Source organism: Zingiber officinale, chromosome 4B (genome assembly GCF_018446385.1).
Source record: "Zingiber officinale cultivar Zhangliang chromosome 4B, Zo_v1.1, whole genome shotgun sequence".
Lineage (NCBI taxonomy): Eukaryota > Viridiplantae > Streptophyta > Magnoliopsida > Zingiberales > Zingiberaceae > Zingiber > Zingiber officinale.
In genome coordinates this window covers 262880-276786 of record NC_055993.1, presented here as the reverse complement: position 1 = coordinate 276786, position 13907 = coordinate 262880, and the positions used below count along the sequence as shown (strand labels likewise).

The 13907-nt window shown below is 39.0% G+C and overlaps 2 protein-coding genes and 1 long non-coding RNA gene across 5 annotated transcripts; all 3 read left to right on the top strand.

Annotated features, from left to right (window-relative positions):
• The first annotated feature begins 54 nt into the window (after nt 1-54).
• LOC121974294 lies at nt 55-2018 on the top strand. The gene is made up of 5 exons (XR_006109975.1): nt 55-209; nt 284-368; nt 443-498; nt 1675-1716; nt 1806-2018. It is a non-coding gene; the product is annotated as an uncharacterized LOC121974294 (long non-coding RNA).
• Nucleotides 2019-4105: 2087 nt separating this feature from the next.
• Nucleotides 4106-11176, top strand: LOC121974289 (transcription factor SPATULA-like). 3 transcript variants are annotated; one of them, XM_042525280.1, is made up of 7 exons: nt 4107-4418; nt 4494-4595; nt 4701-4766; nt 4848-4913; nt 10026-10176; nt 10508-10577; nt 10689-10831. In XM_042525280.1, exons 1-6 carry the CDS (start codon nt 4233-4235, stop codon nt 10552-10554), a joined length of 618 nt encoding a protein of 205 aa, XP_042381214.1. In that variant the 5' UTR covers nt 4107-4232; the 3' UTR covers nt 10555-10577; nt 10689-10831. The 3 variants fall into 3 exon arrangements, with proteins under 3 accessions (XP_042381213.1, XP_042381214.1, XP_042381212.1); XM_042525278.1 differs by having other exon boundaries at nt 4110-4418; nt 10026-10331; nt 10689-11176; XM_042525279.1 differs by lacking the exon at nt 10026-10176 and having other exon boundaries at nt 4106-4418; nt 10689-11176.
• Nucleotides 11177-12227: 1051 nt separating this feature from the next.
• LOC121974291 (caffeoyl-CoA O-methyltransferase 4-like) lies at nt 12228-13614 on the top strand. The gene is made up of 5 exons (XM_042525281.1): nt 12228-12389; nt 12481-12560; nt 12642-12786; nt 12854-12985; nt 13067-13614. Exons 1-5 carry the CDS (start codon nt 12303-12305, stop codon nt 13358-13360), a joined length of 738 nt encoding a protein of 245 aa, XP_042381215.1. The 5' UTR covers nt 12228-12302; the 3' UTR covers nt 13361-13614.
• Nucleotides 13615-13907: the final 293 nt, after the last annotated feature.

Below are 13907 nucleotides of genomic sequence, written 5' to 3'. Positions count from 1 at the left end.
GGGCGTGTCGCAGTGGCCGGCACCAGAGAAAGGAGATGAGGCGGATGTGGAGGTGAAAAAGCCATGACGAGAGAGGGCATTTGCCATCACAAATATTCTGAGGCCTCGACGAAGTTCTGCAGCTTCGGCTTTCCTTGGGCTCCACTCTGCCAAATTCCAGATTTTACTTTTTTTACACAAAAAATTATCTCGACTCGTGCAATTTATCCGTAAGTTTTTAACCGTAAAATATACGCCACGTCAACAACCTATTCATTCACCGGCGACCATTATAATTACGCAGAAGCCCCCGCTTTACCTTCCCTGCCTCTGCCTCTCCGTTCTCTTCCGATCCCGCCAAACCCAGGCGATCATGTCGTCCAAGCAAGGTTGCTTTTTCTCTTTTGCTTCTTCTTTCTTCTTACCTTCGGTATTTCTGCGATGTGTGTTTGATCGAATCCAGGTGGGAAGTTGAAGCCCTTGAAGCAGCCCAAGTCTGAGAAGAAGGCATATGACGAGGTATCTGCGTCTTTTTGATAAGATCCATCGATCTGGCAATTTGCCTTTGATAGATCAGTGCTTAAATTGTTTGGGTAGATTTGATTATATCAAACACGACCGTTTGATTTGATGGCTTAACTTGGGGTTCTGCCAATTTAATTATTTGTTGTTTTTCCTAATTCTATTTCTCAGTCTCGTAGGACCATGTGGAATTGTAGATTTTATTGGTTCAGATTTATTAGCTCAAATTTGCTTGATAAAATAGAAAGACTAGTCAATGCGCCGCCCCTTGTATTGTCTGTCTCCATGAAAAATATTTTATTCTAAGGTTTCAAACAAATCATACTGGCATCAGAGAATTCAGCTTGTCCCTCAAAGGATATGTTCATACAAGTAGAGTTTCACATTTGGTTTAGCGGCTAAGGTTTGTGTATCATGATTGTGTTCTAGATTATTCTAGATATTCTCAAATCTCTGAGGATGAAAGTACTTTTACTCAAGAGGTTGATAGTCTTGAGGTTGTTATTATTTGGGATTACCATTGATTTGTATGGTGTGCTGATCATTTTGCTAGTAGTGTGTTGTCCTATTGCTCTTTACTTGCTCCTTCATTTTCCCTTGTCTATGTTTGGGAGGATTTTTCACTCATGGCATGCTTATTTGCTTCTAACATTGTTCAATGGTGCTAAATAATGCCCTACATTAGTCTATGGAAAGTACACTTCCTTGTGATATTTATGATTTGAGTTTATCAAATTATTTTTTTTCTTTATTTTGCAAAACGGGCTCTTTCTTTGAAACGGCTTGAATTAAGATATATGTACTAATTGACTCACTTTTAATTGAAACAAAAACATTCATTAAAATGTGAGCTTTGTGTTTTGTTTCCTTGAGCATCTAAAACTGTTTTGATATCCAAGTGATTCAGAAGTGACTACACTTGGCTTCTCAATATCTTAGTATCTATGACTTATCAAACTTAGAATCGAATGACACATTTTTCATGCTATCTTCTTAAATAAATTTTCTTTGCTCTCATTTTACACCAAGATGAATAAAGATAACTCTCATAGTTATAAATCAGTAGTTACTTTTGACGTATTATTCCATGGCTAATGAGGGGCACATAATAACGTTAAACTTTTGACATTTGTTGTAAATGTTCACTCCTGATTATTCTTTTTCTGTCTAAAGGCGGATCTTGCAAAAATACAAAAGAAGAAAGAGGAGGAGAAGGTATACCTTCAATTTCTTGCCAGTTGTAAAGCACATTGTTCAATTTATTGGAATGCTGATCAATTTCCCACTTATCTGGTTCTAAATAGGCACTCAAGGAATTGAGGACTAAAGCATCCCAGAAGGGTGCATTTGGAGGCACAGGTCTAAAGAAGAGTGGAAAGAAATAATCTGTGTTATATGTTCTACTGCCTACATATTTAGAACTTAGCACATGGACTAGGTTCAATCCTTGTAAATTAGCAAATATTGTCATGTACTTTGTTTGATTACGTTGATGGAAATGCTGTATGTTTTGATTATTTGATGTTTCTCTAATTGGTTGGTGCTTTATTAACTATGGTTATATATGATTTCATATTAAAAAACTTTGTTGTGGCATCAATATTCAATACGATGACTATCCATCTTCATGTTTGCCATCTAAGAGATCTTTTAAAGCCTATTGCACTTGTTGTCGCATGAAATTTTTTGTCAATATTTTTCGCTATAAGTGTCATCGTCTGTGAATTGAACTATGCTTATCTCAGGATTAATTTATTTCACTAAAAATAATGTTCGCGTGTTAAACATTTTTTGATAAAGTGTTATTTTTGGCTGTAAGGATTTTTTCCCCCGCCCTTTATTGTTCGCTGCCTACATCCTTGATGGGTTCGTATATATCGTACCTTGCTCCCTTTTAAGTCTAGTTTGATTTAGAAGGAAAGCATTGTTCAATCTATGCTTTTTCCGCTGCACATTAATTTGCTAGAAAGCATTTAGAATTTGTGAGACTCTGTCAAATTAAGCAAAAGGTGACTCGATAAGTATTTGCTTCGCCTTAATGAGGCTCTAGATAGGGCACTCGATCAGACTCCAACTTATGGGATGCCCATCAAAGAAGCTCCAGCACAACTGCTCAAGAGAACACCAAAAGTAGCCGGAGGAGATGCCGCCTGTGAAGATGCTGCTGTCATGGATCGTCAGCATAATTAGGGATTGAATCATGGTTGATTGAATGACAACTTGAATATTCTATCACTCATAGTCCTAAGTTGAAATAATGTTATATGCAAAAATAATTAATAAAATTATTTAAATTTAATTAAAATCATTTTAACTTAAATAAAGTCAGAAAAAATGCCCTTTTGTTTTTCCTTGTTTTTAATCCTATAATCCTAATATGATATATACACAGTAATATGTCTAAATAACCAAATTAGATTTTTTGGTTCACTTTTATAGATGAGGAGATGATCTACAATTTAATTGTGGTGGAATCGTGACTATAATTCAATCGTAATTATACGATCTCTTTTGGGTTCAACTTCTCATTTAGGCTATAGTTTAAGTAGGGACAAGCGGTCATCCCTTACTCAGTGCTCTGTCACCGCGGCGACCTCCGCTGCCTATTTCAATCTAAACTACAACCATGAGTGGGAAAATGAACCTAAAGAAATTACAGCTAATTATGGTTGAATCGGATTATGATTATGATCCGATAACAATTAAGTTGTGGACTATCCTGATGGCAAAAATGAATATGCTTGTCCCTATTGTCTCCGTCAATTCGTATCAGGATCAATACGGAGAAAATAAATTACGGACAACTATTAACTTTAAGAATAATGACTAACTTGTAAAGAAGATATAGTTATGAACTATCCTTGATCCATACAAATAGTTGAAAAGAAAATCTTCTCATCCGAATGACGGCCCGTGAGCGAAGTGTAAAATGTTTTAAAACTCCTAAGAATTTAATTTTAATTAAGATATTTTGTTTTGTTTTCTTCCTATTTTATATTGTTATATAATTGCATCTAATAATTTCCACCCTAGAGCCCGCTGCATATTGTTACGGTAATATAAGGGATCAATTTTTAACCGCCATATACTTTTTGAAAAAAAAAACATTCTCTTACCTCTAATTACTTAGCTACTTGAGGATCAACTATAAAGTGACTTGATAATTTATCTCTATTAAAAATACAATTAAAATTTCGTATTGAAAAGTCTACCAATAAAACAATCAGGATTTAGATTCAAAAGGCAGAATATCATACTATTATATAAATTGTTTGGAACACAATAAATAATATACCCGTTAAATAACTTATATAATCGACGAACGGCCAGAGACGTACGGGCGGCAAGACACGGCTGAGATGAGGCAAGAAGGCTCGACTGCGACGCGGAAACTGAACCGTTCATTTATTAAACCATTAATTCCCTGCACCCATCCACACCAATTAATAGATCAGTAGACAAATCGATGAAGTAAAGAAATGAAGCCACCGACAGATAAAGCAGCCATAATTTGTTCCGTCCTCTAGTTAAAGAAAGAAAGAGACCCACCCCCAGCAGGCCCCCACTACATACCATTCCTCGCTCCCCCCTATAAATTCCCAAGCTCGGTATGCGAGCTTCAATCTCCACTTCAATTCCCTTCCTTCTCTCTCTCTCTCTCTCTCTCTCTACCGTAATCATACCCTGCGAGCCTGAGGCGGGACTGGAGAGGTGACCTGCACTGCGCCGTTATGGATGGCCATACCTACTTCCCAGATAGCCACGAAGAGATCTCCTCCTTGCTGGGCCGCCTCCCTTCTTCCTCCTCCTCCCGCGAGCAGATGACGCTGGGGGCGGCCTCGGCTGGCCATTTGGGGGCCGAGAGGCGGAAGTCGTTGACGGATCAGGAGTTGGACTCTCTCGACTGCGACCTCGAGGTCTTTGAAGTTTTTTCTGTTATTGAGATGGGTGTGTGGTCGGGATGGCTGATCCGTGTCTTTGGTTCTTTGTAGGATGCCGCGGAGGTGTCCGACGATCCGGCGAAGGTGCCGCCGACGCGGAGCTCCAGTTCGAAGAGAAATAGAGCGGCGGAAGTGCATAACTTGTCCGAGAAGGTGGTGGTTCGTTTAAACATTCTTTTGTTGTTCTTTTTTTTTTTTAACCCTTTTGAAGTGCTCGCGCCTGATTGCTGTGAAAAATGGGGTAATCGTTTGGACCAGAGAAGGAGAAGTAGAATCAATGAGAAGATGAAGGCTTTGCAGAGTCTGATTCCTAATTCTAGCAAGGTGGTAAATCTCGTGACTTTGTATTCTCGGGTTTGGGAAATTTAGTGTTGATTTTTAGAGAAATGTTTTTGTCCTTGGCAGACTGATAAGGCATCCATGCTTGATGAAGCTATTGAGTATCTGAAGCAATTGCAGCTGCAAGTACAGGTTGGTTATCTTTCTTCCATTGGCAAAGAAAGATCTACATATGTTTAGTTATAGCTGCACACGAATATTTTCAGTTGTTGATTTAGGTAAGGTCATTTTATGGTGTCAATGAGTTCTTAAATCTCGGAATGGTTCGACGTCACCTACTCTCGTTGTCTATGTAGCTTGGTATGGCCATTGGGTAGGCTGTTGGCACTATGGGTTGAATGTAGAACATGTAAATGCAGTTGCAAAATCTGCTTCTCTTTCATCGTTGAAGCTATTTCCTGACTTGGTCACACTTATGGCTTCTTCCTAGAATTGTTGAAGCCATAGATATTTCCTTTTAATGATTAAACCTCTCATACTTACAGATCGATCAACCCCTTTCACAATCCAAGGTGAGACCCATCTGATCAAAGATACAATTAAACATAAGTTGTCATATGGTACAGAACCAAAATTTAATCATAAATCACATCTCAAATGGCATTGAAAGGTCCTCAATAGAAAGTTAAATTAGCAACTTTATCTGCACCTCTCTGCATGACAGATAGGTGACCTTATTTTATGCAGCACGGGGAGAGTCAATAACTATTTGGCATGACTGAACTTTCCAATTCTCTATGATAATTTGGGCATACATGGTTAGTCTCTGCTGCACTTTCATATCTTTTGAAGTTATATAGCGGCGCCTGCTGCTTGCTTAAGGTTTCATCAGATGGTGTTTCCTGTGTTTGGCCATCAATTTTTGCAAATTTGTAATGTAAGAAGAAACATCCACAGGATCAGTGGATGTTTTGTCATCGAAAAATTGAAATATCTAATATTCATAGTAGGGGAGCAACGTTGCAGCATGTGAAGTCCCTAAAACTGTATTCCTGGGGTCTTTGAGTCAATATGTGGATGGTATGAGATTCAGATTCAGTAAATTATGAGTTATATGATTATGATTCAAGCTGAAGATGGTAAGTCACATTTAGGTATTCAGTGGCAGGCTGGGTTGTCTTATTTTGTCATGACTCACAAGTGGAGTTTCATGCCCTGCCTATTTGATTAGGTACTTCTCTGATGCTCTTCAATCAGGAGTTTACACATGATATTTTATAGAAAAGTGGAAGAATGTTGCAATTTGGATTCCTGCAAACTCCCCACAATTATGTGAGAGAAGTGACAAATATGTCTTGTGCAAGAAAGATTGGGCTAAATTTCTGATGCACAATTTATTGGCAGATGATGGTCAAATGTCCTGTATGCAGGCATTTAAAACAATAATAACAAGTGGAGGGCGTCTCCTAGGTGAATGCCAGTGAAAAGTCACCTTCAAAACCTCACTTCCATGTATCTCTATCTTCCATCAGTCACATGTAATGTGTTGATCATGAACACTAATTAACCAGCTTGTCTGAACAACTACATTGTCTTGGATATTGGTCCAAGCAAGAAATCACATCTCCCACCTATGTAAATTAAAGCTCGGAGACAAGATGAAGATCTCCTTTTAGCGTGATTGATGGTCTTTCCTCCTATAGGCTCGATGAGCTTTTGTCAGAGTGCTTTCAGTTCAGTTCATATCCACTGATGTTGGCTATATCACTCTGCTTAAGCAAACATGGAAGTATTCTTCTTATACTCATTCCAGTACCAAGTGCCTGCCTCTTGTGTATTGGAGCTACTAGAGCAAATGAACATCATTTCCCTCCTCAATTGATGAATTTAATTAGGAACTGTACTGGAATGAGATACTCATGTGGCATAATGCTCAACTCCGGAGGAATGAAAGAAATTTGGTAAATGTATATATGGATTGCGAAAATACCTTGAAGGGTTAAGATTTTGACTTGAATTGTGGCTGAAAACTTTTATGCTCAAGGGATTATCTACTCATGCTCACTTCTTATGTAGTTGAGCACCCAAACCCACAGATGATTTGCTGTTTGACTGCTCCTTTGCCTACTATGGATGACAGCAATTTTCTAATCTTCTCATCTCTGTCTCAAGCTCTTGGAATAAACTGTGCCAATACTCCTTTTCTCTGGAGTGTCAAGCATTTCCAAAGGTTTTGGGGTATATTTGGGGCAGCATAGGAATGGATCTTCCAAGGATGGTGAGCCACCATCATCATTATGCAGTCCTTTCCAGCACCTTACCTTGTCTATTCACTCTAACATCAAAGACTTATCTATCAACTTGTCTTCTAATCGATTCGCCTTAAAATCAATTGTCAATGAAAGAATTATCTATTAACATGTCGAAGTGGGAATTAATAGTAGTTTAGTCATCTAAACTTGTCACTGTGTATGAATAAACTGGGGTGTAATATATTTTTCCATATTTTTCTTCATATGCTTTTTGAACAGGACATGATTACAGCTAAAAGAAAACAAAATTAAAAAAAGGTAATTGTAAAAGCTTGTGTGTGTAATGAGTAGATATGCTTAGAAGCTAAGGTGAACTTTTTTCCAATATACTTTATGCCGCTACTGTTGCTCCATATCAACGTGAGTCAGCATTTTCATACTCGAGAGAGAGAATTGATATTTAGTCAAGTGAATTTTGCATGAGATAAGTTATAGTTGTCTTGGGGAATAAATAGAATATAATGACTTTTCTAGTAGATGATACACAGTTGTCATCTCCTTGATGAACATTATTAATTTGACGTCCTATCACCTGCAAGATTGAGTTATTTAATTTATATATCCAAGGAGATGATTTTAGGTAAAATATATTCTTTAAGTATGGCTCATCTTTCATATTTTTAATAGGATATATAAAACAAGCTTATACATATTTGATTCATTAAGAGATGATAATCTTATTCATCATGTTTACACCAACATTAAAGATGAACTTCTAGTGTTTATACCTATGATGTAAATATATTAATAATATTTTAAATATAATAAAACATTATTTCTTAGTCCAGGTTTGAACCAGGAACTGCTAGTGTGTGTGTGTCTAGCATTATAACCTACTACACCAATCAAGCTTTATTTTAAGAGTGGAGATATACTAGTTTAGTTTGGTGATCCACATACATGATATCTGATGCATAATTAGAAGAATGATACTTCTTGGATACAACATTCATATATTATCTAATTATTGGAATTTATAATTATCTCTATTATATATAGCCAGACAATATTATCATTGACAGCTATGGCAGTTAGAAATTTGATGGAAGATAAAGAGCATCGGTTATATAGACGAAAAGAGAAAGGGTGATGTAATACGGAAGTCAAAACATTGGTTAAGAATTGATAAACGCAGGATGTAAGCATACTTGAAATAAACTTTTTTTTACTGGTAGAGAGCACAAGCTAAGGCTTGTAGTCCATTACTTCTATGCATAAAAAGGAGTTGGATCAAGACTTAAAATTACATAAAAGGGAGTTGGATCAAAACTTGAGATTATGTTCTTTTGCATTTTACTTGGGTAGAGCAGCATATTTTTTTTTTTTGTTGACAAAAACAAAATGGGAGAACAAGATTTCACCCAGACGAAAGCTTAACAAAGCAAATATATTTCATACAAAACAAAGTTTTGACGAAGAAAAGCCCTACAACAAGCAGTGAACAACACCAAAACAGGAGGCTACACTGAAGGTGAAAGCAGAGTTTTCCTATAGTCGCTCCAAAAGTAGTTAGCATTCAAATCTTCCCCAGGCTTAGGTTTACTTCAATATTTTCATACATGCAGAGTGTTCAATCATTAGAAAGTAGCATTCACTTGACTCATTGATAAATCTCAAAATCAATTCATTCTGAACATACCATACACTGTAAAACCAACCATGAAACAAGGGATTGTAGAATAAGGCTTCAGATCTTGATAAATGAAACACTCTTTCCATCTAACTTTCAGGGAGTTAAATAGATTGTAGAATAGTTCCACCTTTTCCCCCACTTGACCACTTTCTCCATGAACAATATCTTCTTTGTACAAAAACCTTTATGTATGTCTCCTCTCCCTTCAACTTCCTCATGGGGGGCTAAAACTTGCATGTTTTCTTTTTCTTCTTTATGTTATTTGGAAAATCCTTTTAGAAATTGTTTAAATTTGAAAATCTTTTAACTTATTCTCCATATGTTTGATATAGGATTTTGTTTTATCACGTTTAAAAAGTAAAAGAATAAACATAAAGGTGAAAGCTTAGATAAGGAGTCTGATATTAAGAGTAACAGGAAGTAAGAGACCTTGTCAAATTTTGAAATGTGTATTTAATTATAATTAAAACTAAGGTGTAAGATTGTGCCGATGCAGTTATTTGTTCCATGAATGTCCTTGTGAATTGTCATATGGCTAATACAAGAAAGACCTAATGAGATTCAGTGAAGTGAAGTTTGCGGTAAGATATAAATAACTTGGGTTGCACATTTTTTGGACAAATTAAGAATGATATGGATTGTTCGCAGATGATATATAAAGCATGTTCTCTTGTTAAAGTAATATATTGGTTAGATCTCTTTTTGGGTGTTAAAATGTTCATTTTGTTCACCTAAATATTGTCTGCTGCAAAGTTGTACTGTGTACCTGTGACAACTATATTTCATTTAGTTAATATATCAAAATCATTGTGCAAATGAATAAGCTCATAATATTCTCAAAATGAAGAGTCATGATAGATTCACAATGAATAATTAGTAGTAAAAGAAAAATTCTGTCTTGGAAACAATCTAGAGAACATGCAAACACCAACCAACACATTATAATGCACGCCATCGAGTGTGACTGAATTGGTATCTTCAACATCAAGTGAATGCTGCTTGATTTGCCAACCATAACAAGCTAGTTGGTTGACCAAGCATTTGGTCAATGACTAGCATTTACACACTGCCAATGCAGTTTATATAAGAATGATATTATAATCTTCTGATTATTGGTGTCGGAAACATCAATGACTCAAATTAGTACCTATGAGGATGTGTATTTTAGCAGCAGGTTTACAATAAATACATATATAAACAGATTGATAACCTACATTACTTCTAGAAGGTGTGTATTCCTTGAATTTTTCCAAAAATCTGCTGTATACATAATCATTTTATGTTTATTTATGTTAGTTGATAATATGTTTTTGGGTGAAAAATGATTCAAGGTATACTGACTAATCATTATCCGTCTAGATGCTTTCAATGAGGAATAGCCTTAATCAACATCCATTGTACTTGCATGGAGCTTTGCAGCCTCTGCAGACCATGCAATTGGCCTCAAACAATGGTCTGGATGCTGAACGAGCAATGGCTACGGGACTAGAAATGCTGCCCCTGAACCAAGGTTCATCTGTTTCGAACTCATTTAATCTACCAACATCATCTCATCTATCTGCATTCCCACCCAGTGCTATCAACATGACCAGACCAGAGACTTCCTTTGCAATGGAGTCTTCACAGTCCCACCCTGGATCTTTTCTATTCCCTGTATCTATTGAGGTTATTTTTTTGCATTTTTCTTTGGCAAACACTTGAATCTAGGCTACCTATCCTGTTCTAAATTTTAGAAAAAGGAATTTTACCGTTTTGGTAGCTGATGATCTTGCAGAAGTTCAATATCGACTAGAGCTTTGTGTGTGCATTCTGACATAACTTTTGTGCTCTTATAATTGAAGGATATTTTGACCAGAGAAGGCATACCACATCAGCAATCCGAGGCTAGGCATTTCGCACAGAATCACACAGGTAGTCACAAAGATGCACAAGCTTTTACTACTGAATGCATCATTTTCAGCTCCATCTTGTTTCTTGCACCTTTTCTTCTATGTTTGAAAGAAAACCAAGTGAATTCCATAGGTACCATTGCTTCCCAACTTTCCAGGGGCCAACCATCCTCAATGGTGGTTGCGGACCTTGCCCAGAAATGCACGTTGGGTACAGTGAGATCAGAAGATTTCATATCCGGAGAGACAGAAAAGGAGAAACTCATCCAGCATTTGCCTCAGTAATTTCAATTCACTTTTCTTGCTGGCATTGCCCAGAACTTGTGGCGATTGTCCCTTCACCTGCCTAGCACAGGGATAAACTTACATAGTGCTGATACAAAGATGTTACCCGAAGATTACACCAATTTGGCAATAGCATGTTTTGCTCTCTTATGGCTAGCTATTGGCTCTCAAATATGTAGCAAAATATGACGACACACCCAACACTTTGCAGGCCAATGTTTTGTTCGATTGGGAAAAAAAAGCGAAAACAAATTAGACCTGTAAATGCGGTCGTGTTTCTTTGGTAATATGCAGCATAACGTCTTGTTAATAGTACAAGGTCCTCACTTGTGGCAAGATATACCTGAAGAATGGTCAAATATTTCGTGGAAAAGACGTGGCGTGTTGGTTGGCAAACCAATGAGTTTCTAATCATCCCACCATGATCAGTGATTATTATTTTATTCAGTTCGACTTCGACAACAAGTTGAAATTGACGTTTCAGAATTAATGAGAGTTGTTAGTTCTAAATCAACGGTTCAAAAAAACTCTACTTGGGTTACGGTTTAGAACTGTATGATTCAGATTAGGGTTCATTCTCAATTACAAATCACTTTTTGGCTCAAAGAGGGATTATTATCTCAGAAGCAAAAGTGTTGTTGTCCCCAGAGTTGGAGCTGTGATTGCCACTAGAGTTGTAACAGGTGTAATTGTGCCAACTTTGAGGTGAAGATCTAGCTCTTTTCAACATTATGATGACGATGATACAACAATATTAGCAATAGTAGAAACAACTATTTTAGAGATGGATCACCACTTTGATTGGCCATAGACGGGCTAATAGTGAAACACAATAAACTATTGCTAGTAGCCATGTGAAGATGGACGATAGAGACTGAGATCCCATCCCATGCAGTCTACAATCCAAGCATCTGACTCAGTAATCGCAGTGCTCAACAACCTGAGCACTGCTCTAGCTAAAACAAAAAGGGCGTGGAGAAAACCAAGGAGCTAGCGGTGCGGTTTGCGGTCAACATGCGCGAGTTAACCGGCGCAGTACGCGTCGCTCTCTCCCACCTACTGCAGCAAGTCCGCAACAACCGCCATCTCCATCTGCATCCCCATCACAAGAGCAACGAAATCCTGGTTATGCCCCCGGCACGGTTAATACCTTAGTCAATCCTGACTTTGTAGCCAAACAAAATGTTCAGTGGGTGGTAGGTGGAGACGGGGACTCTGCAGATGCAAAAGAACATGGTGGGTGGGTAAGCGGAAAGCACCAGCCACGACGTCTAGCGAGCAAATTACGAACCGGCCCTCGTCCACTCTGTTCCACCGGTCCGGTCCGGTCCGGTTCGGTTCGGTTTTTAATCAACTACGCGGTAGGTGAGCCCGTCCCAGCCCGCACCTCTTTTTATTCCACCGCCGTGGGAACTGGGACAGGCACCTGCTCCCTCCAGTCGCGGCGAAAGTGAGATCCGCCATGGCCTCCGAGAACAAGGATGGAGAGCAGCACAGGCACCAGGAAGTCGGCCACAAGAGCCTCCTCCAGAGCGACGCCCTCTACCAAGTAAGCTCTCTTCGATCTCTGATGCGGATCTTGATCTTGAACTTCCTGCTTTAATTCTTCGATCTGGATGCGTGAATCGCCGCCGTCGCAGTACATTCTGGAGACGAGCGTGTACCCCCGCGAGCCCGAGCCGATGAAGGAGCTCCGAGATATCACCGCCAAGCATCCATGGTAGTTTACTCTTCTAATCCGAGTTAAACTTTTTTTTTTTTTTTTTTTTTGTAGACATGGTTTGATTTGTGTGAGATCCAGGAACTTGATGACGACTTCGGCGGACGAGGGGCAGTTCTTGGGGATGCTTCTGAAGCTCATCAACGCCAAGAACACGATGGAGATCGGCGTCTACACGGGCTACTCTCTGCTCGCCACCGCCCTCGCCCTCCCTGACGACGGCAAGGTCTGATTTCTAGGTTTTGGATGCCTAATTTGGGATTGGGTTGTTTGATTCGGTTTGTCTTGTGCAGATCCTGGCGATGGACATCAACCGGGAGAACTTCGAGATCGGGCTGCCCGTCATCCAGAAGGCCGGCGTCGCCCACAAGATCGACTTCCGTGAAGGCCCCGCCCTCCCCGTCCTCGACCAATTGGTCGAAGATGTAAACTCGATTCGACTACAGATCTCGGATTTCCAGATCAATCGAAGGCTTGACGAACTAAAAATTGAATTTTGTGCGCAGGCGAAGAATCACGGGTCCTTTGACTTCGTGTTTGTGGACGCGGACAAGGACAACTACATCAACTACCACAAGCGGCTGCTGGAGCTGGTGAAGGTGGGCGGCGTGATCGCGTACGACAACACGCTGTGGAACGGGTCGGTGGTGGCGCCGCCGGACGCGCCGATGCGCAAGTACATCCGCTACTACCGCGACTTCGTCATCGAGCTCAACAAGGCGCTCGCCGCCGACGAGCGTATCGAGATCTGCCAGCTCCCCGTCGGCGACGGCGTCACCATCTGCCGTAGGGTCAAATGAGTTGATAATTAATCGCCAAAACTTGCTACTGCTACTGCAAATCTATAAATCTATCTCCCTGTTTCATTACAACGTTAATTTGATGGTGTGTGATCACAGCGAACAATTCCCTTTCAGTTGAGTTTCTGGGAAATTTCCACAAGAAGGCTTGCATTTATATTGTGTTTTCATTTAAAGAAAGGGTAGAAAAATGTATTGTTTCTTGCATTGTTTCTTCTTTTGCCCAAAGAGAGAATATGCCCTGCTTCACTCAATCATGCAATAATTGGTTAAAATTTCATATCTATTATTGCGCTCTCTCTCTCTCTCTCTCTCTATTCTTTCTGAGCCTGCGAGAAATCTTCAACATTGTTCTTGCTTGAGCAGTTTCACCTCTGCTACAACTGTTGCTGATCATGGTAATATATATCTTGCTTGGGGTGATGTATAAATACTTCAATTATTGATGTCATGGCCTAGCACTTATTGAGAAAGGGATGGCTCACCAAACTAAAGTGTCAATGTGATAGGAGAAAAAAAAAAGGAATTATGGTTGATGACTTGCCGT

Bases quoted from the DNA above. Each gene is read 5' to 3' on its own strand.
- LOC121974289 (XM_042525278.1), top strand. From the start codon at position 4,233: ATGGATGGCCATACCTACTTCCCAGATAGCCACGAAGAGATCTCCTCC. The intron at 4,419-4,493 runs GTCTTTGAAGTT...GGTTCTTTGTAG, and splicing joins CTCTCGACTGCGACCTCGAG to GATGCCGCGGAGGTGTCCGA. The intron at 10,332-10,507 runs GTTATTTTTTTG...TTATAATTGAAG, and splicing joins TATTCCCTGTATCTATTGAG to GATATTTTGACCAGAGAAGG.
- LOC121974291 (XM_042525281.1), top strand. From the start codon at position 12,303: ATGGCCTCCGAGAACAAGGATGGAGAGCAGCACAGGCACCAGGAAGTC. The intron at 12,390-12,480 runs GTAAGCTCTCTT...CCGCCGTCGCAG, and splicing joins AGAGCGACGCCCTCTACCAA to TACATTCTGGAGACGAGCGT. The intron at 12,986-13,066 runs GTAAACTCGATT...TTTTGTGCGCAG, and splicing joins TCGACCAATTGGTCGAAGAT to GCGAAGAATCACGGGTCCTT.